This window comes from Oryzias latipes, chromosome 16 (genome assembly GCF_002234675.1).
Source record: "Oryzias latipes chromosome 16, ASM223467v1".
Taxonomy (NCBI): domain Eukaryota; kingdom Metazoa; phylum Chordata; class Actinopteri; order Beloniformes; family Adrianichthyidae; genus Oryzias; species Oryzias latipes.
Window position 1 is genome coordinate 29,729,593 of NC_019874.2, and position 23,340 is coordinate 29,752,932.

The window sequence follows — 23,340 nt, forward strand, 5'->3', positions numbered from 1 at the left end:
AACTGACTTTCTTTAATGTGCAGTGATGATGTCTAAAACCTGCGATGTTTAAACCAGTTTCTGGAAAGTAAATGCAAGTTTTTTTTAACCGTTTAATGGATATTTTCTTCATCTATTGTAAAGGTGTTCCTGGTGGATGTAAATGGATGCGGATGCACATTTTTTCCATCTGCTGAATAAAGAAATACTCAGCAAAAAATGCGATTTTAATCTTAAACTATTTTCTCTCCATCCATCTCTCCAAAAACGCTACATGTAAAAAACACTTATCATCGGAGTGGGTCTTGAACGTCTCCTGGAGTCTTATTTTGAAATTCACAGGTACTTTAGAGAAGAAAATAAGTTCTGTTCTGGATTTAAAACATTTAATGAAACTGAAACTATCAGGGAAAGTCACTCAGCAATAAAAGAACGAAACTAAACTCAATAATCCGGGTCCAGCAGAAGCGTGACGGTGGGAAACTGAAGGTCGCGTTATCGCCGCTCCTCGTTAATCGCAGATACTCGACGCTAAAAAGTGTCTCATCAGCAGAAAAACACGGAACACAAAGTTCAATGCTGCAGAATCCTTCTGAGCTGCAGACGCTCTCGCACAGCCGGAGGGTTGTCTTCTGGCCCCCCGTGTGCATCATGAATCAAAAGAAGGTTCTAGTGATCCAGAATGAACACAAAGATTAAAAAAAAGAGCCGGATTTGCATGTTGTTCCTTTATTACCGTATTTGTTGATATAACTTATTCAGGAAGCAAAAAAAAAAAAAAAAAAAAAAAAACAAAGCAAAAAAACGGACAAAATTCTAAAAATCTGCGACACGACCGGACCCCCCCACTGCCGGTCTATGTGGCGTATCTCTTCGTCCACTGTTTGGCTGTTCGGTCGTGTTCTGCTCTGTTGGTCGTGTACTGGGTGGCGATGCTTCCCACCAGCGGATCCGCTGAAGGACAAAGCAGTAGACGGCGGGTTTAACAAAAAAAACTAAAATAAAAATCAGGGTGCGGTCGTTCTTGGGTCGTTCGCCTCACCTGGGTTGCAGTCTGTGAGCAGGGAGCAGATGGACAGCAGCACCTTGGAGATGGTGAGGGCGGGGCTCCAGTTGTCCTTCAGGATGTCCAGGCAGATCACGCCCTGGCTGTTGATGTTGCAGTGATAGATCCTCGTGCGGAACGTCACCTGCAGCAGAGAGGAAGCACCACCGCGTGGAAATCAAACAGGCGCCTTCTGGGACATAGTTTCAGCAGGGTGGCAGGAGCTCATTAGGAGATTTTAAGGAGCCCGCCTTCACTTCCCCTCTGTACATGGATCTAGTCGTCAGAAGGGAGCTTGCGGCTCGCTGTGGTGGCTTCAGCTTCACAGCTGGAAGCTTTTTTCAACGACATTTCTTCCATCTGCTCCTGACTCACAGGAATTTGCCTAAAGAAACTCTCAGGGATGCATCTTTAAGCTTTATATACATCCTCCATTGTGAGAAAAATGCCACAACAACATCCTATAAGGCCCGTTTACAACAGCTGTGAGGGGAAAGCGCCCTCTGGTGGCTGAAGGGAAGAACTTCCACCTGCAGAGTGGCTGTTAATATGCTCATTCATTCACGCTTAAGCAGCTTCCACTGATCCACAGACAGACGGGTCAGGGCTCAAACCCTCGGCTGCTGCAGCTTCTGCACAAATGGCACAACGGCCTGACGCTCAGCAGAGGACGGAACTGCTCAAAGTCTGACGTCACGTTTGCTTGTCTTCCTCAGAAACCCGTTTGGTTCTGGTGAGGCTCTGCACGGGTTCTGAAGCCGTGAAGGTACACCGTGTCCTCTCGGGCCGCCTCGCTCCCGGTCGGACAGTCCGGATCCCTTTAAAGGGGCGGAACATGCTGGAACTTTTCCCGCTCCTGTGTTGCTTTAAGTGCAGGAATCAAAGGAGCCCCTCCTCCCGCTGACCCTTTCACTAAGGGGGCGTGGCCAAATGTTCATTGGTGCAAAGCGAAGAGCAACCACGGCGTCTGCACCGAGGAAACCCCATCAATCAGGGAATGTGAGCGTTTGGAACGCCGCTCGGCTCAGCGGAAAAAATAAAGAGGCTGTCATTTTGGCGTGGGGGGTTCTGCGTGCTACCTCACCTCTGCTTCTGCGGGGGTAACAGAAACATCACAGCAGGGTGGGATCAACACCAGGTTTTTGAGGAGCTGCCAGGTTTTTTTTTAATGTCCCGGAGATAAAAAAAAAACCCACATGAACCCAAAAGATCAAAGAGAGTCGACAGACGGAAAGTAAAACATCCCAGAAACCGACGGTCCGTTTCTAGACATGTCAGAATTCCTTCACATCTTCACGGATAACTACTTTTTTATTTCATTGATGTCATCCATTTACAGAAGTAAAAAGCAAATAAATAGGAACATTTTACAGACTATTGACGTTTGGGTTGTCATTCAGACACAATGCATTGTGGTCTATATTTACTTATCTGGTGAACATGGTTGAATGTCACGACCCCACCTGCCTTTTGACCCCCCGATGGAAAACTGGAGCAGGCGTGACAGAATTTAGAGTCCTTCTGTCGGTTTGATGGTTTTCAGTTTCATATGTCGGCAGCAGGAAAAGAGAGGTGAGCGCGTTTTGATAAAGCCCCGAACAGCAGCGGCGCCGTGTGGATCAGGTAGAACCATGACATTGCATCGTGTTCTCACCTTTTCTTTGTTCCTCGTCAACATTAAAGCAAAGTTTTTCATTATTTTTTTATTTTAGAAGGTTGTTATTGTTATTTACGTCCTCTGATCGTAGCGCGTTTCTGTGGCTGCTGGGACGGATCGGGTGGCGACACCGTCCGCAGAGACTTCTGGGAAATTTGTGAGGCCCTGGGGATTTAGAATCGCAGATTTGGACGCCACCCCCCCAAAAAAGTGGGGAACATCTTGATCCGTCCGGATCAGCAGCGACGGCTCAGAATACGTGCACTGGTGAGGTGGTAGCTCCTCCCACACGCGCCTGGAGCCTCACATTTTTTTTGGAGAAGCGGCGAGCGCGACGCACGTCTACAGAAAAGCGCCCAACGTGGTTCCGGTGGGAAGGCAGCCGTGACAGTGAAACGCACGGAGAACCGGAGGGTTCTGAGGAAAAACGGCGAGGGGCTGAAGCTTCTACCTTGGGGGGTTTGAAGGGGTAGTCTGGCGTGAAGGCGATGTCCAGGAAGAAGACCCCTCCCTCGTAGACGGAGCCCGGCGGTCCCAGGATGGTGGATCTCCACTCATAGATGTTGTCTCCTTTTGGGCCGGCGCTGCAGAGACAGTCAGGTGTTTGTTTGGAAAAGCTGACTGGTCCCCCCCCCACTGCAGCCACTCTCTACATTTATTGATTTTTCCTCAAAAGCCGCCCTGCAGAGAGCATGCGGCCCTGAACCTGCTGGGGGGTGGGCGCCGGTCCAAAGGCCGGATCCGCTGCAGGAAAACAGACGGAATAACGCAGCAGAAAAGGATGCCGCCAACATCCGGTACTGCCAGAACCGACCAAAAAACACGGTGCTTCGTTTTTTAGACGTTGCTGAACAAATCTAGCCAATCATTTTATCTTTCCCACGACGGTGGGGGGGTTTATACGAGAATGGGTGTGGTCTACAGGGTGGGTGGAGCTTCGAACCAAATGCCAGAGGCGAAAGGCTTTCTGTACTTCACAGCGAAAGATCTTGCCGGGGTAAACAGAGACCGTCGTCATGACGATGACCGTTACCAGAGAAGCCAATGAAGCACCTCAGACTCTTTCACGCGCTCTCCTTCGCCCCGTCACGCCGCTTCATCCCACTCCCATCATCTGTCGATCTGTTTTCAAAGCGTTCCCGATCCTCTCTTAATCAGCATTCTGCCGATTTAAGTCAAAAATCTCAAAATCTGTCGTTTTCTGGGACAGTTTCTGCAGAGCGGCGGGACTTTGTTACAAATTGGTTGTGGGCGGGACTGTTATCTGACAGATATCCCATAATCCCTTTGTTTAAACTCTCTCCCGCTACTTTACAGCTCCTCACAACCCCAAGCTAACATTAACGGAGCAGCAAAAACTGTGTAATCGTACGAAACCGAAAAGGAAAAAGTCTTTGAGACTCCAGAAAACAACAGAGATCCATCCTCCACACATGGAGGAACCCTGGAGGGAAGGAGACCCCTCTCCAGGAGGAACCAACAGACGGAGGACCCCTCAGGAGGTCAGAGGAGCGGGTTTTAGGATCCAACAGTCCAAAAGAGACGTTTGGACAAACGTGGATCAATGAGAGTTTATGGAGAAAGACCAGTTTCTTTGTAGACACCCATGAAGCGGCAGACGTACCTGCAGTTTGGCGGGGGGTCCAGAGTGATGTCTGCCAGCTCTTTCTGAATCCTGCACACAAGAACCACACAATCAGAACCAAAACACAGACTCACAATTGACCAGAAGAAGAAGAGAAAGAAAACTCAACATCCTTCTAAAGAGGAAAAAGGGAGTTTTGCACCATTTCCTCTAAAGATCTTCTGGAGGGTTCTTCCTCTGAAAATATGAAGGATGACCACGTTTCTCTGCTGACTCGCGGTGCGACGGAGACGCACGGCAGCCAGGCCGCTGAACGTCAGGCGTCAGCGTGACAGCAGCTACAAAAACTCCAAATTGTCGCTTCTGAACCCTTTTTGACTGTTGAAAGAAGCTGCATTCAGAAATTCAGACGGGTCTTCCCCGCGAACACGTCTGAATGACGGGAGCAGAGGACCGAACGCCGTTCCGTCTGTTCGATGTCATTTTCCTTTAGAAAATGATTAGCATGAAGGTCCAGATCCTCAACAGAACTGCAGAACAGAGCGCAGCAAACGGAACAAGGTCAGAATTAAAAGAGTTTTTTTTTTAAAAGACGCTTGCAGCAGGAACCTTTTTGTTTGCAGCGCTGGAGAGCAAAGGTCAGAAAGGTGATGAAGGATCGCTGTGGCGAGAAAATGGCCCCCGTGGTCTAAGAATCTACCGTGACCCGACAAAAATATGGTTTCATTTCTCAGTAGAGTATAATCAATATTCTGTTTCTATGGAGTCACATCTGTTAGTAAGTCCCCGAGTTTTTCCTAAGCAGCCAAAAAACAACCTTTGACTTCAGGGTTGAAGCCCCTTCCAAAATAAAATCCCTGAACTCCAGTTCATCAAGTCACCACTAGATGGCAGGGTGGAGTCTCCATTCATTCCAATGAGACACAATCCAAAATTTAAAACATGTTTTAAACATTTCTCATCTTTGTTTTGGTTCATTATCAATATTAATACAAAATATATTTTAATTTACATATTTTATATTTGGGTTAACACAAAAGGGGGTGTGGCCTTAATTTCAATTCTAGAATGACAAATCGTAGTCCCGCCCCCTTTGCTTATTTGAGACGAGATTAGACAGCTTTAATAGCTGACCCCGTTAAAAAAATAAAAATAAAAGAATAATATATCAATAATTACTTGGAAGGAGCAACATAATAATCGAATTCCATAGATTATTTTAATTAAGCCACTAAGAGATTAGCAGATACGGTAAAATGACTGTAAAATGCTTAATTTTGGTGCGATGTTAAAAAGAAATCCTCACAAAAATAAGACCCATTCATGTTTTTGTACTAGATGGAACAACTGAACGACACTTCGTCATCAGAGCCGGAGCTGGACACCGCCACGGGGGGCATGCGCCCCCGGCGGCCTTCGGTCGCCGCCATCGAGGGAATCCTGATCTCTCTGGAAGCAGGTTTGTTGAACTATTTTAAACATTTAAACCTTCTTTGGAAATGTTTTAATTTAAGGTACATTTTTAAAAAGTTAAGTGCTTCCAAGTCTCATTTCGTTGTTGCTTTTTAATCGATAAAGGCACTCGAGCAAACGTAAAAAACGATTCACTTCAGCTAAAGGAGCACATTTCCAAACTACAACCATCCGGATTTTTGCAGGTGAAGGACGGGGTCTCAGACTCCAGGCCTCACGGTCGGCATCCTGCCTGTTTTTAAGGAATCCTGCCTCATCTGCTGCCGATCACCTGGATCAGGTGTGCTCGGCCAATGGGAGCTTTAACGACAGGTTGGTTAAAAAGCATGTAGGTTACCGGCCCTTGAGGTCTGGAGTCAGGGACCTGTGGTCTGAAGTTAGCATGTGCCCACGCGGGCGTCCTGCATCACGTCACCTTTTGGCACTGGTGGAAAGCAGCTTGGAGGTTTTGCTCATGCTGACTTTGCTCTCCCGTTTCTTCTTGCAGGTCGCGTCTTTCTGTCGGGTTTGGCTCGATGAAGGTGGTGATGAAGAAGAGCTGGTGCTGGCACGGGAATCCTCATCCGACATTCCGCTGTTGAGAGGAGAAGAGTCGGAACCTGAGGAAAGGAACCAAAGCGGCTCAGCGAGGAAGAACCACGGGTTCAAACTTGTTCATTCGGTTCAGAAATCCCGGTAAAATAGAGAGAACAGAGGACTGTGGCAGTAAAGCTGGACGCCATCCCTAAAAATCAGCATTTCTGTGTTATTTGGGATTAACTCTACCATAAACCTTCTCAGTGGATTAGAGCAGTGTTTTTCAACCTTTTTTGAGCCACGGCACACTTTAACCTTGACAAAAATCCCGCGGCACACCAGCATCCAAAAAAAAAGTTCATGGTCTGTATTGATCGACAGCCCCCCCGCGCCCGCAATCTCACGTGCATTTTTGTGATAATTGTGGCCGGAAAAGCAGGACGTTGCGGCTGTTTTTTCTAAGAGATGAAATGAAAGTTAAATTAGAAAATTTAGAAACTGTTTGTTTGTTGTGGTTTCAAGGCGTTTCGCAAGGACAACTCATTGTGCGCTGGGACACTGGCCCTTTAAGCCAATGCATCATGGGAGATGTAGTGTGCAAACTGCCGAAAACTTGCAGAAAGACTCGCGTCTCTGACCTTCATTGTATTGTCCACTTGTTTCACGGTCTGACACCGGACTCTGTGGAAAGCTACACCGCTAAAGAAGAGCTTTAGCTGGTATTTTTGTTAGAACTGAGCGACTTTATCAGCAGAATTAAGAACAAGGAAGTGAAGACTTTAAGCACTTCTGATTGGTCAGACTGATGACATGTGATTAAGCCTTCAAGAATGATTGGTGGAGACAGTTAAAGGGGCGGGACTTTTCCGCAAACTGTCATAGCTGCAGGTAAATCGTGGTACCGTGATTCTTATCAAAATTTCTTTAATAGAATTAAATAAACACAAAGAAAAAGTAATTTTAAGATCTTTTATATTCTTAACTACTAACTTCTTTATCAGGGCCTGTTTGGATGAACAAAGAGCTGATTTCCTGGAGATGGGAAATGTTTTTAGATCAGTTAATGATTAATGAGGGCAATTTCCCACGGCACACTTGACCATCTCCCACGGCACACTAGTGTGCCGCGGCACACTGGTTGAAAAACACTGGATTAGACCAACAGAAACAAAACTGGACATGTGGCCATTTTTAAAACCATGATGCCAATAAAAGGAAAACACGATTCTTTTCTGTCCAGTTTCCATCTTTTCTTTTGAAACTGCGAGGAGCCGTAAAGTAACGACGCCTTTAGAGGCTAAATCTGTTGAAATTTTACACACCCGGCATATTATTTGAACTTTCTGGTCACTTATTGTAAAATAAGGTCCGTCATTAATGTTTAAGGATCGATTAAGATATTGTTAAATGGGAAACATCCACATTACGGTGAAGCTCATGGGTCAGCTGACCCTGGGCTGAGCGGGGTAGCAGAACCCACTCAGGATTTTCACAGCTCTGTCTGTGTACAGCCGACTCAGGTGTTTCCACATTCTGACTGACGTAACACACCTGATCCAGGTAATCAGAAGGTGGCAGGGCAGGAAGAGCTGGAAACAGGCAGGGTGGTGGACCTCAGGTGTTTTTTTCTTTAACGAAATTGTCTCCTTCCTCATACAACACAAGTTCTAGTAGTTTTCTCCCGTCCTAGTGGATCAGAACCGCTCACGAGAGATGGTTACCATGAGGGATTCTGGTTCTTCCCAACTGTGGTTTGGGAATTGCACCGAAAACCATCAATACAATCGACTGATCCCCTATATGAACTATGATTATACAGTTAAAAACATGGCCAAACCTGGAACAGATTAGAACCCTAATGGTTTTATCCCAATTTAGTGCCTCCATCAGCAAATCTCGTTGGCAAGTTATCGTTTTATTTCAAGTTTAAAATGTTAATTTGAGCACATTTTTCGAAGTAAGTACATATTTAACAATTTAAACATTTTTTTTTCGATAACTAAGTAATCCAACAAGCATTCTGTTTAAGGAACGACATCAGTTCACGCGTATTCTTTTTTTTGTTAGCGCAGCTTTCCTCGCTACTCTCGCGAGAGTTACGAATATATATATATATTTCATTTTACGTAACTTCACGCTTTCCGCAGCGGTTAACGCAAAAATAGCTAGCTACAAAACTAGCTACCTTACGAGGCACCCCCAAAATTTACCAAAATAAACCGTAAGAAACTCACCAAGTTGAACGGTTGTTCTGTCGTTAAGATAAGCTAGCCGCCACCTCCGCGCTGCACGAGCGCACTATACCTGCTAACGCCCCCCCACAGCCACCTCACATCAACTCCAGCTCCATCCGAGTCAGGCCCGCCGAGTTCAGGGAGGAATTTAGACATGCAGCCGTCTAAATGTTGTTTCGTCGACAAATAGACGTGTTTCTGTTGCCCAACTTCGACCTGTAACGAGATAAATCCAGGAACGCGGCGGTTACCGGGCACGGCTACGGCTAGGAACCATTCCGCTCCAGCACATAGCCGGAGCCCATCCCCGTGTGACTGCCGAGCGCCTTTCGCCGTTTCTTGGTTATTTTCCGCCGCTTGTTCACCGACACAGGCTAAAATACAGACGAACGGGATCCGCGGCTCCGAACCTCCGCCCGGAGCCGAAAACGTCGGCTCCGAGCCGTGAAACTTCTCCAACTTACCCAGTCTATTGTGTCTGGACCTCCGCCACGGTCGAGGCTGGCTGCTGCCTGTCGCCCTCTGCGGAACGGAAGTAGCCTTCCGCGGCTGCGGAGCGCAGAGCGGCGCCGGTCCCGCTGTGGGAAGAGCCGTTCCTCCGCACACATTTTTATTGTATTATTGTTTAATAAATCCTCTCTTAGCCCAACATGATCTTTTTGACAAATTACGCTGCTGCGTCGGGACGTTAAATCTAATATATAACTCATGAACCAGCAATTATAATAAAAATACCAAATAATCTAAATTAAAAACATGAAAGATAATCTTTTTTGACGTATATTTAATATTTGTTTTGCTATGAGTGAGCTGCAGCAACCACAGAAACCTGTAGTGTGCTCACAATTACTCATGAAGGCTGCTTGTCCTCCAGAGAACAGCATCACTTTCTACAGCCCCCCCCCCCGTTCATGCATTTATGTCACATTTATGCAGAAATGCAGCATCACATGCATCCACCCTAGGACACCCCCAAGGACCTACGTCATGCAAACTCGACTCTTTTGGTTTTTATGTGTTCAGCAGGCATGTCCAAAGTCCGGTTTGTGGGTCATTGGTGCCACCAGTCATAAAATCATTGACATGCGGCCCCCCCAGCACTTTCTCGGATGATTCCTGATGATTAGCTATCCCGACTTTTCATATTTATCTATGATATATAATGATTTCTATAATAATGTTATAAATATGTACTTCATATGTACTTTATGTACTTGGAAAAATTGCACTGTGATTTCGTTGCACATGTAAAATGACAATAAAGATATTTCTATTTCATCTTTATGCAAAAAGCTTGGACATCCCTGCCTTAATGTGTCTCAAACATGTTTTTAGAGCCTGTGTTAAAAACAGCCCCCGCTTTTACGTTTTCTGGTAAATTGAACAGCTTTGGAGGCTCTTCCTGCTTTCATCTTGCAGGCTAATTGCAGCATTAATATTCCAGCGTGCCGCTGATCAATAACCATCCAGCTGGAATTCCACGTTTGTGTTCGGCGCCAACAGGATGCTTCTCTGAAGAGAGCCGTTTTTCTGCACGCGCCTACCGTACCGTTTTTTTTTTATCCGTTTACGAATAAAAAACCCCAAAAAAGAACGGGCCCTATTACCAGAGGAGACGGCGCTCCTCTGCAGAACATTTGATCCTCGTGGTTGGTTTTTGCTGAAAACGCCTTTTATGTTTGCAGGACGGTCAGCCGTCCTCTCGCGGCAGAACGACCTTCTGGACTCTGGTGCGGTTCTGTTCACACCGATCAGTGATCCAGTTCCTTCTTTCCACAGAGGAGAACATGTTGGTGAAGCTGGGAACCTCTCTGCTGTTTGGCGAGTCATCTGACAGACCCACTCTGAGGAAAACCGGGTTTTTTAACCATTTTTTTCATCATGAAGGACATTTAGAACTAAAGTTAAACTGACATTTGCATTTGTGAGTATTTTTTATTTATTTAAATAGTTACGAATCAGGAGCAGACTCCATTCTGATGCATCCACTTTCAGACCAATAGATCACCATTTTGTTACACCGCTAATGTTAGGGTTGGGCCGTAAGATAGCAGGAGTGTAAACAGAGAGTTCTCAATTATGGTCCCACCCACAATTTAGAGGGGAATTTCTAATGAACTTTCTGCCGCTCTGCAGAAACTATGTCCTTTTGACTAAAAATGGCACAATACAAACATCATCATCCTAAATAAAAGAGCACTGGGAAGACTTTGAAGATGGAAGAAAAGATGATCGCAGTGGAACTGCAGTAAAAGGACTGACATTAATTTAACAAAGTTGAGCTTAATAGAACTAAAACCGAAAAAGGAAAGTCCAAAGTCGGTCATTTTGTGGGCTAACCTGAATGTTCCTACATTCCTTTTTTTCATGATCACCTTTGGAATATGGAGAGGTTAATCTCATGAACTCTTAATGGCCCAAAGTTCCAGTTTCTTTGCCTTAGAACTTGAATATTACTGTCAAGTACGCAAACAGAAAAGGGTTTCATTCATTCATTCAACAACTCAAAGCTTTTGCTGTTTATAAAGTTTCACGCTGTAAAAATGTCTGCAGGTAATCGATGAGGACTGATGTGGTTCAGGTGAAGGATGTGTTAAACTTTATCTCCTTCTCCCTCCGTCCATCACACATTTACGTTGTCACGGCAACACCATCAGCAGGACTGTGTTTGGTAACGAGATTTGTACTTTCAGGAGTTTTTGAAACATGGTTAAAAATGTAACAAAGGAAAAACGAAACAAAAAACGCCCCCTTACCTTGTTTGGTGCCTGCAGTCCCATCCAGGTGAACCACACCCGTCTGCCCGATTTCGTCAGGTGTCCACAGGTGAGTTTGAAACACGACTTCAGCAGGGAGACCATGTGAAAGGTTCACAGTCATGCGATCAACAGTTTTCCTTTAAAATCAAACCTAAAGCCGATCCAAAAGAACCACGTGTTGCAGTTCTTCCAAATGACCACTAGAGGCGCAAAAACGATGAATGTTTATCGATTTATTTTTTTAAACCGTTGTCCTCAGTTGAGGTCGTGGTGTTTGGATTAGCCGGTGGGTGAATCCAAACTCTCGCTTTGTGCCGTGAATCCCACTTCTTCAGACCAGGTGGGCGGAGCAGACATCAAACTGACTTACTACTCAGCATCTAGAATGGAACTGACGGCTGGTTTAAGAAATGATGACTTTAACAAAGACGTCCTTTAACATCAGGCGTCTTCAACCCTGCAACCTCAGCCCGTTTAAAGGCTCCAGTGTTTTTATAAAGACTTTATTAAATCACTGTAAAAAACAAGCAATGGAAATGAAAGAAATGGATAATTGATTTTTTTTGTTTTCAGTTTATGTGGTTTTGTCTTCCGTCAAAGAGCGATGTCGGTATCCAGCGCGTTTGACGCATGAACAGTATCTGGCGTGGCGCCCGCTGCACCACAGCTGAATTCCCTTCGACAGCACGTGTGTTGGTGGCCTCGTGTAAATAATTGGAGGCGTTCTGTGGAAAGGTCAGAGGTCAGGAGAGTTCTGCTTCATTGATCTAAACTCAAGGGTTACCATGGTGACAGAGTCTGACAGCAGCCATTGGTTGGACTGTAATTTAGTGAGGGTGAAATAAAAATAAGAGTTTTTTTCTTCTATTTTTTTTTCATTTTGACAGCTTGTTCCTCTACAAAACGTAATTTAGCGTTTTGATGGAGGTCCGGAAAGGCGACGGCGAGGAGACGCGTCCCTGCTTCTCCGAGGATGACGATGACCCTTCATGATGTCAGATTTCTGTCGATCTAACCACTGATGTGCTGCCGGAGAACCTTCCGGATGTTGGTAAGAAAAGCTGCCGGACGTGGCGGATCGAACCATGCGTGGTTCCAAGAGGGGGGGGGGGGGGTGGTGTCAACGTGGAGGAAGCACAAACGGAGCATTTACACTTTTTTTTTTTCTTTTCTCACAAGCCAACCACTGTGTTTTATTGGGTGCTTCAGAAATACAAGTGCACGACAAACCACTCTGCAATTGCAGGGGTGGCGGGTAGCCAGTAAATACACAAGTCCTGCCTCTTTCACAGGCAGACCTATACTTTAGTGGTCTGCCTCAAAAGCCTTTGAAAAAATACATACAGTACAAACAAAATCAGAGGGAGTTAGAAAGCATGAAGGATCCACTGAAGCCAACCGTCCCGTCCCATGCAGGCCAAGAACCCGTGACGAGAACCGAGGAGAGCAACGGAAAAAGCAACGGTCTGCGCGTTTGTTTCCGGGGCGCCACGAAGGAAATGAGAATACATACTGTGTAGCTGGAGGACGATGCGTATGATAATTATAATATTCTGTGTTTTTTATCTAATACAATACTTCCAACATTCAGATATTGGAAAATAAAAATCCCAATCTACTCTCTGTATAAAAAAGAAGCTTTCAAGTCAACAAGGAACAAAGGACAACTTTTGTTTTTTTTTGTCTTTTTCTTTTGTTTTTGCACAGAAAAGGTAGATAAAACGGGGGGAGGAGGAGGAGGACGACAGGGGGGCAGATATACCGCTGCACTGTGTGAGTGTGCTTTGACAGACTAAAGGGGAAGAGGTAGAGAGAGGCCGGGGGGTCGGGGGGGTCGGCGGCGGGCGTCTATGTGGCGTATCTCTTGGTCCATTGCTTAGCTATTCTGTCATGCTCTGTTCTGTTGGTCAGGTACTGTGTGGCGATGCTCCCCACCAGAGGGTCGGCTGAAAGACACGGACACAAGCATCAGCGTTTGACCTCCGCCAGCGCCCCAAAACACAGTGACCCCCCCCCACACACACAAAACACAGGGAGCGTGTCCGAGTTCCCACCCTAACTACTACAAAACTATACAGTGCTACCATGTAGTGCCGACCATTATTTATGAGTCCAATGTCTTCTGAAGATGAAAACGTTGAGGCTTTATTAAAAAAAAATTGGTCCGGCGCAATGCATTGTGGTCTATATTCGCCGATCTAGTGAGCATCGATGCACACTGGTTTTTGCAGAGACTTCTGGGAAATTTCTAGGGCACTGGATTTTAGATTTGTAGGGCACTAGAAAATGACAAAGGCACTATGTAGTGAGTAGGGAAGGAATTGGGACACAAACGGGGACATCCAGCCTCAAATTGAAGCCAAACAGGTTCATCAGTTAGACCGACAGCAAAACCCGGAACAGATTGTTCTTTCTATAAATGAATAAACGATTGAATCCAACTTTGAGTCACACAGAAGCTGAAACGTCTAAAAAAAAGGGACCTAAACGGAAAAGACTAATGGATGAAAAGAAAAGAGGAAATATCTTTAAAGAGCGTGAGCCAAACACGGCGGAGTTCAGAAAACTAGTTTTCTCGGAGAAAAACGTTTTAGGATTGATTTCTTGGGGTAGCGGTCGCCCCAGCCTGGTTCCAACCCGGGCTGGCTTCTAAAAACTGCTTCACAGGTTAGTTGGCGTCACTGAAAGACCTCTAGGTATGAATGTGAGCGAGTGTCCCTGCAACAGCAGCTGGGATAGGCTCCAGCAACCACATGACCCCAAAAGGGAACCAGCAAGTTCATTTCGTCTGCTAGAATCTATGGACTTGTGGTCAAAAGTGTCGTCAGGTTTGGACTTTGTTAAGACCCTGCAGACACGAGGAGCGTCTTTAAGCCCAGAATCCTCTGCTTCGGCCCCACGGTTGAGTTTCCGAGCATCGTCTGTGGCGATGGGGTTCTAAATTTACTCTGTCTTCTACTCTGTCGCCCCATCATCGTCGTAGGGGGGGTTTCATTATGAGGACAGAAACAGGACTGCATCTTCAGATGTAAAGAAAGCGGTTCTGACATAAACCAGCGACCTCAGACCTCTCCACCCGAACCCCCAGATTACGGCTGGAGTCTGGATTCCTGCAGTCGGAGGATCTAGCAGATTTATGGAATCCTCCCATCATGGAAACTGTCTCGACGTAAGGTTCCTAATCTACCAGATTACAGTCCCCATGATTCCCCCCTTCCTTTAAGCGGGTCAGGGGGAGGGGCCCGGTCTGCAGACGCCTCACCTGGGTTGCAGTCTGTGAGCAGGGAGCAGATGGACAGCAGCACCTTGGAGATGGTGAGGGCGGGGCTCCAGTTGTCCTTCAGGATGTCCAGGCAGATCACGCCCTGGCTGTTGATGTTGCAGTGATAGATCCTCGTGCGGAACGTCACCTGCAGCACAAACAAACGGGTTCCCGCCGTCAGCCGGATTCGCTGTAACGGGCCGAGAGGTTCTGCTCATGCGCAGAACCCAGTCATCTCTGGGTCCGAGCAGCAACAGAAGAGAAGAAGCGCTGTTCGATTCCTTCAGCCGTGGTGTTTGAAACCACTAGATCCAAACGTTTAAAAAAAAAGCTTTTAAATAAAGTTTTCTGGAACCAACGGTTACTGTTATTTTTGGATCCACCTCGATGAGCCCAGAACGTTTCTCAGTGACTTCACTGCTGCTGGAGGTTTGAGGCAAAAGTGGCCTAATGACGCCTTTTGAAGAATGTTTTCAAATCCTATCAATCTTTATTTATTGAGCACTTTTCATTCACGACAGCACAAAGTGCCGCACGCCAAATACAAATACGTTTCACAATAGACGTCAAACCCCTCCTTCGACCCTTGGAGGGAAACAGCGTTTTACGTGAAAGCAGTTTGGATTGCTATGACTAACTTTGGCCACCAGATGGCCTCGTTCTTTCTAGTTTTTTGCTGGACGGACGAAGTTTGGAGCTAAGTTGAAATGGAAAGTCTGACTTAGACAGCCGTTTGCTGGGAAACGTATCATCCTTAAAGCGATCGTTTCTTCTTCTGTGGTGCTGTGCGGGACTTCCCGTCTTCCAGGATCACATCAAAAGATTCAGGTCAAATCGCCGGCTTCTTTTGAGCGTCGATGTCACAATATTTAGTGTTTGCTGCTGCTGTAAAAGTTTTCTGACTACCAGAAGAAAAAAACCAAAACACTTTAACCCTTAAATCTAAAAAAAACTACAACTCCCATAGCTCCACCCCTTTACATTTAATATCCCTGAAAAGCCCCACATGACCTCTGTCGACACTCTTTCAGTAGTATGTGGTGGTTGGGAGACATTCAGGTTTAGAAATGTTCCCTGCAGAGGACATGGAGGCTGATGTTTGCTTCTCCATCTGCGGTGGAGGCGGAGCTTCAGTCGTCTTGAAGCTCTTTGGTTGGGAGTCCGACCACTGCAGTCTCTTTGTCGATCACACAGTTTTCAGCAAACGTCCCATTCTGTCAGTTTCTGCTTCCGCAGCTCACAGACACAAAGAGCCTCTGATAAACGCAAACAGGCTTCATTCAAGCGCGGCGGCGGCGGCCTCCACGCTGTGAAACAAAAAGCCATGAAGGAAACACTCTCACTTCCTCTCACTTTAACTTCTAATCACTTCCTCTTGATCCTCACGGAAACACGATTCAAATCTGACAGAAATTAGAGTTCGTTTGGGCACCAAAAACACCTTTGATTGTTTTCAGATGTTTTCCTGTCAAACAGGAAGAACTCCTGACATGCAGGATCGCTTCTGCACCAACTTCCCTCTTCGGCCTGCAGAGAGCTCAGACGCCGCAGGGATAACGAGACGCAGGCTCCACTGGGGGGGGGGGGGGGGGGGGGGGGGGGGGGGGGCGCTTTTCTGTCCGTCGGCGTTGCTGGAGAAGCTCGACTCCTTAAATGGGATCCAACAGGTGAGGCGCGTCTTGTTGAATAATCCGGAGAGTTTTGAAATTGGAAATGCGAGGCGATTCTGTCCTCGGCCAGCAGAGGGCAGCGTGGAGCTGCAGCGCCACAACAATGACGGCTCTGTTCAAATATTGGACTCCAGCAGCCAAGTGTCAATTAGTTTGCTTACTTGTAAAAGTAAACAGCCCCCCCCCCCCCCACCCCCCCCAACCACACAGGCTCCAGCTGTGACTCATGCAGCAAAACACTCGGGGTGGGGGTGGGGGGTGGGCGCGACCATCTGTGTGGTCGTCTGTCCGCCCTGCTGCTCCAATCACCAGCGCCTGACCCCCTCTGCGACCCCCCCCCAAAAAAAAAACCCCACACGGCTCTGGATATAAATACCCCTCTCCCCTCCCCTCCGCGCCCCACACATCCACCTTCTGCAGAGGGAGGGGGGCAAACTCAAACACCACGCCCCCGCCGCGTCCTTCACGACAGGACAGCAGATCATCAGCATGCAGAGCAAAAGCCTGCAGAACTGCAGACTCGGGGGTTCTGCAGGAACCGACGGGAACGTGGCCCGCAGCCTAAAACCAGCTGGGGGGGGGGCAATAGAGGCGGAGCTCCAGAAATCTGTGCGTTTCCAGTATTCCTCCTGAAATCGAGGTGGAGGAGGTTCCGGTAAAGAACAACGTGATGAGGTATTGACGAGGCGATCAGCAGAACCTAAAGCAGCAGAGAGTCTGAGGATCAATGCTGGGAATGAAGTCGGATCGTTGGTTCTGGATGATTACAGCTGCAGACGCATCAAAGCGTTGGAGGCAAGGATTTCTTCCTCCTGAAGAGACAGAGATGCTGCTGCTGAGGAGGAGGAGGAGGAGGATTTGATCCGTTTGATTTGTTTTTTTAACAATCAAATTTTAATGTCGTCTTTGCTGATTAGTGATGAGGATAAACTCACCAACCAGGAATTCTTTTGCCGCGATTGGTGGCAGAATAAGGCAGAAAATAATAAACATAACAACATAAAAACAAATGATGATGTGTGTCAGAGCATGACGACACCGGATCAACGCACAACAATTAACAAAACACCACAGCAGACATAAATTAAGTTTTTCTATTAAGTTTTCCAGCAGATTTACCTGATGGGCATAAATACCAGTTCAGCTTTTTCATCGATTAATCGAATATAAAATAATTAAAAAAATAATAATATTCATAAATCGGGGGTCAGACTTTTTTTTTTTTGCTTTGGTTATGTTTTTAAGTGCTCGCTTATTTTATGTTATTTCTGTAATAAAACCTTGAAATAAATACATGTTACAGATATAATAGTTGGAAACGTGGAGTCATGTCTGCAAAGACCTTAAAGAGTCGAACTTTTGTGCTTTTCAATGAAGTTTAAATCTTGGAGATTGTGCCTTTGTGTTTTGGTGCGTTCTTTTTTTTGTTATTCCTGTGTTTTTGTGTATTTTTGTCTGTGGATCAGCGGCCGCCGCTGTGGATCAGTGTCGTGGTAAATGGTGGGACGCATATTTCTACCCCCCCCCCTTTTTTTAATGGTGGAGGGGAGTTTCTGGTCAGGGAGCTTACCTTGGGGGGTTTGAAGGGGTAGTCTGGTGTGAAGGCAATGTCCAGGAAGAAGACCCCTCCCTCGTAGACGGAGCCGGGGGGTCCCAGGATGGTCGACCTCCACTCGTAGATGTTGTCCCCTTTGGGGCCGGCACTGAAACAATAGAAGCGGCAGAAAGACGAGTTTGTGTGTTAATCAGGGAGCTGCATCAGATACGGCGTCCGGGGGGGCTGGGGGGGGGGGTTAATTGTTAGCTTCTGACGAGTTAATGATGGAGTTTGGGGGAACCGCTGGAGGTTTTCCAACGATTGTCAGAAGGTTCCTTGAAGGTAACGGTGAAGCTCCGCCTGGAGGTGACATCACAACCACCTCCTACTCAAGCCCCGCCTCTGCACGGACTGAACCTTTCTGCTGCATGGGGGCTGAAGGTCACATCTGTTGTACAGACCGAGTGGTTTGTTCCACCCCAGCCCCCCACCCCCCCAGCTCAGATGTTTGTGGCAGGACCCCCATGTGGCCGACAGCCAGGAGGCCGGGACAACGTCCAGATGACGAAGCCCGCGACAACAGAGCACGCCTGTGATTGGGTGTAATTAGCGGGGCTGGTGCTCATCTCCGAGGCCGCTGCCGCCTCGCTTCACATCAAAGCACCGCGAGGAAAAGAGATCATCTCCTATTCATAGAAATTCCTCAGCTTTTGCTAATAAGCTACGGGATTTGTGTTTGTTTAGATTGTGCGATTGTTCCAGCGGAGCTTGTGAGGGAGTTTTGCTGCTTGAAAGGAGGAAACCATCAGAACCGAGGGGACTAAACGGGGAGGGGGGCAGACAGAGTGATGCCATCTGACAGCAGAGTGAGGACGTGCTCACATGCAGACGCTTCTCCACGGATCCCAGCAGAGAAGATGGACGTTTCCATCACGAGTCTGGAGCTTTTTAAAGACTCACGGCATTGTTTTTGCCATTTTTAACGTGTTTCTGTGGCGTCTTTCTGCTGATGGAGGCCAGATATGAGGAGAAAAATGACATTTCTTTATTCAGATCGTTGTGAATCAGGAGCAGACGGGAAAAAAAAGGAAACGCTTAGCGATCAGTAGATGATCGCAGTGAGACTCTAGAGTATTTGTAGTATTTTTTTTTCATTAATAAAAAGGCTCTCGTGGTTAACGTTTATTCTTTGTTTCTTTTTAAACAGTTTATGTGAAAACCTTTTTTTATAACCAAACCAAATTTCTAAAAGGAAGTTCAAAGAAAAGAATAAGCGATGAGTGAATCAACGCTTTCTTTGTTCTGTGGATGACAGCAGGATTTCTGGCCGTTCTGCATTGAATTGAAAATAGAAGCGTGTTCTGCTCAGTCGTCTGAAGTCTTTATTTTGGGGGATTTTTGGGTCCAGGAACAAGCAAGCAGCCGTTTCTGGGTCTAACTCCTCAGCGTGTCAGAAACTGGTTTGGCGTGTCGGCCGCATTCTCCACGGTGCAGGAAAGAGCTTCAGGCAGCAGATGAACACGACACCCGCTTGAGAATGGAAGGGAATTTGGACATTTGGCTGCTTCAGCCTCGGCCAGGATCACTTTAGAGGTCCGTTTAGTCCCATCGCTTCACCCCAATCTGCTTCATTCAGACCGGACAAACGGTTTGGTCCGGACCGAGTCCTGATGCTCGCGTTTGGTCTGGATTCAAACTGCCGTCAGGCGGACTTTCCTGTTTCAAACCAAAGCTTGTAAACAAAACCATGTGACTGAAGATCTCGTCACTCGTTGGCCAGGAATTACGAGGGCGGGGCAAAGTAACTAGGCAGACGTCTTTGTTTGGACTGTCCGGGGTCCTGCTGATCCGGTGGGAGCAGCGGCTGACCTCCAGTGCAGTGGACTCAAACCCCCGGACTGTTGTTGGCTTGTTTTTATTTATTTACAGATTCTGGGTTTCCTCTGTTTTCATATTCACAGCTGAAGGATATTTAAAGTGTTGTCATCAGATTGACCAATTGCTGCTCTGTTGGTCTAATTTAGTGGTTTTAGAGGATATAAAAAGAGATATATATATATATATATATATATATATATATATATATATATATATATATATATATATATATATATATATATATATATATATATATCATTCTGTAGGTATTCCTGCTAAGAAAAAGCTTTTACATGTTATTCTCTTACATTTGTTTTTTCTAATGCAGAAACGGGACTAATTAGCTAATTAGACCATGATGGAGGTCCTACGTTTTGCAGTCCTTGTACATTGATAGTTGGGGGTCCGACTAGGGTCCGCTGGGATGAATTCAGACTGAAAATGTGTTCCGGATTATCGGGGAACTGAATTCTGGTTTGGTTCACTTAACATTTGGTTAAGTGAACCAAATGTGTCTGAATACACAGATTGTCATAGGCACCCATACAGGGGTTGACCCGCTGTGGGTCTTTGGGTTGTGACCCGTTTAGGTGTTGTGGGTCTTTGGTGGTCCGGGTCCACGGATGACGGTCATAGAGAGGAACGACCGCTTGTTAAGGAGAGCTCAGTCCTGCAGTTCCCTTGGGGCTCCAATGACCACCTCAAGGAGAATGGAACGTACCATTAGTGTTAAATTCATTGTGAAGTATTTATGAGGCTAATGTAAGTTGCACAAACTAACTCCACCCATAAGGGCAGATGTGACTAAAACTATCGGGGTCCAGGTCACACAGCACCTGGTTTTTGATGCTCCATCGTGTTAAACCACAAAGCAAATTGGAACCAGATTGATGTTTTTTTTAAAGGTTTGGGCCACGGACCCACAGCGGTGCTGATTCCTATGCAAACCATTCAGACCATAATGCATTTCACTCCTCAGTTCACTTCCTGTATTCTAATGGGTCCTTTGTTAGCATTCAGACTGTAGTGAACCGGACCAGGATTCACATGGAAGACCAGGATTGTTTGGTCTTTCACACAGAAGACGAAGAAAAACCTATTGGTGTGAAAGGGCCTCAAGTTCCCATCATTCCCATGACGACATCACTAAACAGTGGTGCCTTCGGTACAAACAGAAGTAGCAACAACAGAAACACAACGGTCACGGAGTCCCGTCCATGTGGACACTCAGGTCCTGGACCACATCCATCCTGGACGTTAGCAGCGGTAAGTAAACCATGTAGAGCAGGACTGACCAACCGCCCCGAAAGGAACCTTGTGGAAGCGGCGGTGCCTTTATGGGATCAAGCTTAGGAGAACCAGCAGACCCAAAGGCAGAATCCAAACCATGAAAGGCAGAACAAAGCAGAACCTTCAAACTCTCCTTCCTGCACAGAAACCAACCTTCAGGTTATCAAAACTTCAGTCCAGTCTTCAAATCCTACAGGAGAAGTGTTCCTGTTTGTGTCCTCACGCCAAAACAAAGTCATCAGAATTAGTCATGTTTAAGGTTGAGATCAGAAGAAACCGCAAGAAGAGAGGAGAGCGGAGCATTTGTCTACAGCTGGAAACGCCAAACCTGTTTATAACAGCCGGCAGAAAAACAGAGGAGTGGAAGGAAGACGAGATCTTCAACATGTGGAAGAGCGGAGAGCAGATTTACTGCCGTGGGAAAATTAGAGAGCAGACGCAAACGGGTGTGTCCAGTTCTGCCCAAGAGGCTTCAGAATGCGCTGAACTGCAAGCAGCTGACATGCAGCAGCAGCAGACATGCAGCAGCAACACCAGACATGCAAAATCAGCCATGCAGCCACACAACAGCCACGCAGCAGCAGCAGACACGCAGCAGCATCAGAGATGCAGCAACAGCAGACATGCAGCAGAAGCAGAGATGCAGCAACTCCAGACATGCAACAGCAGCAGCAGACATGCAGCATCACCAGACATGCAGCAGCAGACATGCAGCCTCATTTCCAGTCATCAGGTCAGATTTCAGGATCTCTCCACTTTTCACTGCAGTTAAATCTAAATTCTAACATCAAACAGTAAATAGTGGTGATGAAGAGAAGGTGCGTCTTTTTACTTCCTCGAGGTGATAAAAAACAAACTCTTCTGGTTTCTGACTCTCTGCTTTGTTCATTTATTGCAGTAAAAACCCAGGAAGAATCAGGACATGTGAAGGCAGAGCTGCACGCGTTTGCAGAAACATCCTTCAGTATTTCCGTCTCTGAAATGTGTGACAGAGAAACTCTGTCAGCTCACAGGCAGCTGGGAACCTCAGAGTGAAAAGTCACTTTCAATAATAAAAGTGGAGTGAAACGAACTGCAGAGGGGGGGGCAGTGACTTTCTACAGTCTGTTGATGGCAGAAATTCCCTCTGAAAGGCTGACTTCTGCTCCTCATAACCGAAGCACACAGGATGAATCTGTAGATTAATAAACAACGCAGTTCTTTTCAAAGGCAGCTTTTCATTCATTCGCCGGCTCGACGCCGGCTCCTTCCCAGGCCACGAGGGCAGCGGTGGTTCTGTCACCCAGCAGCCGGGGCGGGGAGGCGGGTGTCAGCCACATGCACGGGTCTGCTGCCAGGAGGCGCAGCGTTAGGATCTGTTCAGCAGGCCGCCCTGATGCCTTAAATGTTTGGACCTTTATTCACAGAAGGGCATCTCTGCAGATCTCCACCAAGAACAGAGAACAAAACTCTGCAGTTTGACAGACGCTCACCTGGGGGCAGCAAACGAGCTCCGACCGGACAATTAGAGGAAGAAGAAAGGCAGCACAATTACATGAGAGTCGCCCCCTCCCCCCCACCATCCCCAAGAGTCTGTTTACATGAGAACGGCGCTGGTGCCGCTTTTAAAGCGTCTTCATTTGACTTCCTTTTGTCTGCTGGGGAGGCCGTCTCACAGGGGAACACAGGTTCTGGACGAGCTTTCACAGCAGCCCACTGTCGCAGGAGAACCTGCGGCGTGGACCGAACGTGGCGGACGCGCAGCAGCCCGCACGTCCCCCCCTCCTGCTGAACCAGGAACCTGCTTGTTTCCAGACATTCTCCCCCCCCCCTCCCCGTCCACAGTCTCTCTGGACTGAGGCATGCTGGGTAAACACCATTTTTGCTGAATCTCTAACGGATCAGCTCACGGCGAACGTATATGCTGGGCGGGCGCCGCGGGGGCCGGAGGAACCACGAACTGCGTGCGGACGGCTCCACATCTGCGGCTCACCGTCGGCCAAACGGCGGGATTCACTGACTATTTGGGTCATTTGTTTGGGCGGTCGGGGATGCATTAGTGCGCGGGTGTCTGAGGATCTCGCCGCTGCCCTGTCATCCGGCATTACACTCACACAGGAAACCGCACCGACAGCTGGGCCGGCTCCCCCCGCCACGCTGCACCAAAATAGCGCCGAGCCACAGACAGGCGCTGCTCCCTTTCTTCCGGGTTCATCTTTCTCCCCTCCACGCTTCTGCTCTCACGTTCTTGGCCGTGCAGAGCAAAAGGAGTAGCAGTGATTGTGTCTTCTTCCACAGGTTTATGTCCTTGTTTTTACCTTTTAATCCCATTTCCTAAAAAGCCACCTCACCGGCGGTCCACGATCACAGACAGAAGTAATAATTTCCATTTATATTCAGTGACCTTTCCCTCCAAAGATACAGAGTGGCGTGAGCGAGCGGCCTGTTCGTCGCCCGTTTAATCATCCACGCTGCC

The 23,340-nt window shown here is 47.1% G+C and overlaps 2 protein-coding genes across 5 annotated transcripts in view; both read right to left on the minus strand.

Annotated features, from left to right (window-relative positions):
* Positions 1-688: 688 nt before the first annotated feature.
* LOC101156678 (ubiquitin-conjugating enzyme E2 E1) lies at positions 689-9,080 on the minus strand. 3 transcript variants are annotated; one of them, XM_004078394.4, is made up of 6 exons: positions 8,954-9,080; positions 6,155-6,338; positions 4,306-4,356; positions 3,133-3,265; positions 1,022-1,169; positions 689-933 (listed from the first exon to the last, which is right to left on the minus strand). In XM_004078394.4, the coding sequence occupies exons 2-6, from the start codon at positions 6,307-6,309 to the stop codon at positions 836-838; spliced, it is 585 nt and encodes a 194-aa protein (XP_004078442.1). In that variant the 5' UTR covers positions 6,310-6,338; positions 8,954-9,080; the 3' UTR covers positions 689-835. The 3 variants fall into 3 exon arrangements, with proteins under 3 accessions (XP_004078442.1, XP_004078444.1, XP_004078443.1); XM_004078396.4 differs by having other exon boundaries at positions 6,155-6,313; positions 8,954-9,059; XM_004078395.4 differs by lacking the exon at positions 8,954-9,080 and adding an exon at positions 8,490-8,711.
* A 3,323-nt stretch (positions 9,081-12,403) lies between these two features.
* Positions 12,404-23,340, minus strand: part of LOC110016721 (ubiquitin-conjugating enzyme E2 E2) — a 138,203-nt gene continuing 127,266 nt past the window's right edge. For both annotated transcript variants that reach the window (XM_023964624.1, XM_023964623.1), the window contains 3 exons: positions 17,751-17,883; positions 14,511-14,658; positions 12,404-13,194 (listed from right to left, as the gene is read on the minus strand). In XM_023964624.1, the coding sequence (XP_023820392.1) occupies positions 13,097-13,194; positions 14,511-14,658; positions 17,751-17,883 (379 nt within the window). In that variant the 3' untranslated portion in view covers positions 12,404-13,096. The remainder of the gene's footprint in view (positions 13,195-14,510; positions 14,659-17,750; positions 17,884-23,340) is intronic.

Bases quoted from the DNA above. Each gene is read 5' to 3' on its own strand.
- LOC101156678 (XM_004078394.4), bottom strand. From the start codon at position 6,309: ATGTCGGATGAGGATTCCCGTGCCAGCACCAGCTCTTCTTCATCACCA. The intron at 1,170-3,132 runs GTAGAAGCTTCA...TCTCTGCTGCAG, and splicing joins ACCCCTTCAAACCCCCCAAG to GTGACGTTCCGCACGAGGAT. The intron at 934-1,021 runs GTGAGGCGAACG...TTTGTCCTTCAG, and splicing joins GCTCACAGACTGCAACCCAG to CGGATCCGCTGGTGGGAAGC.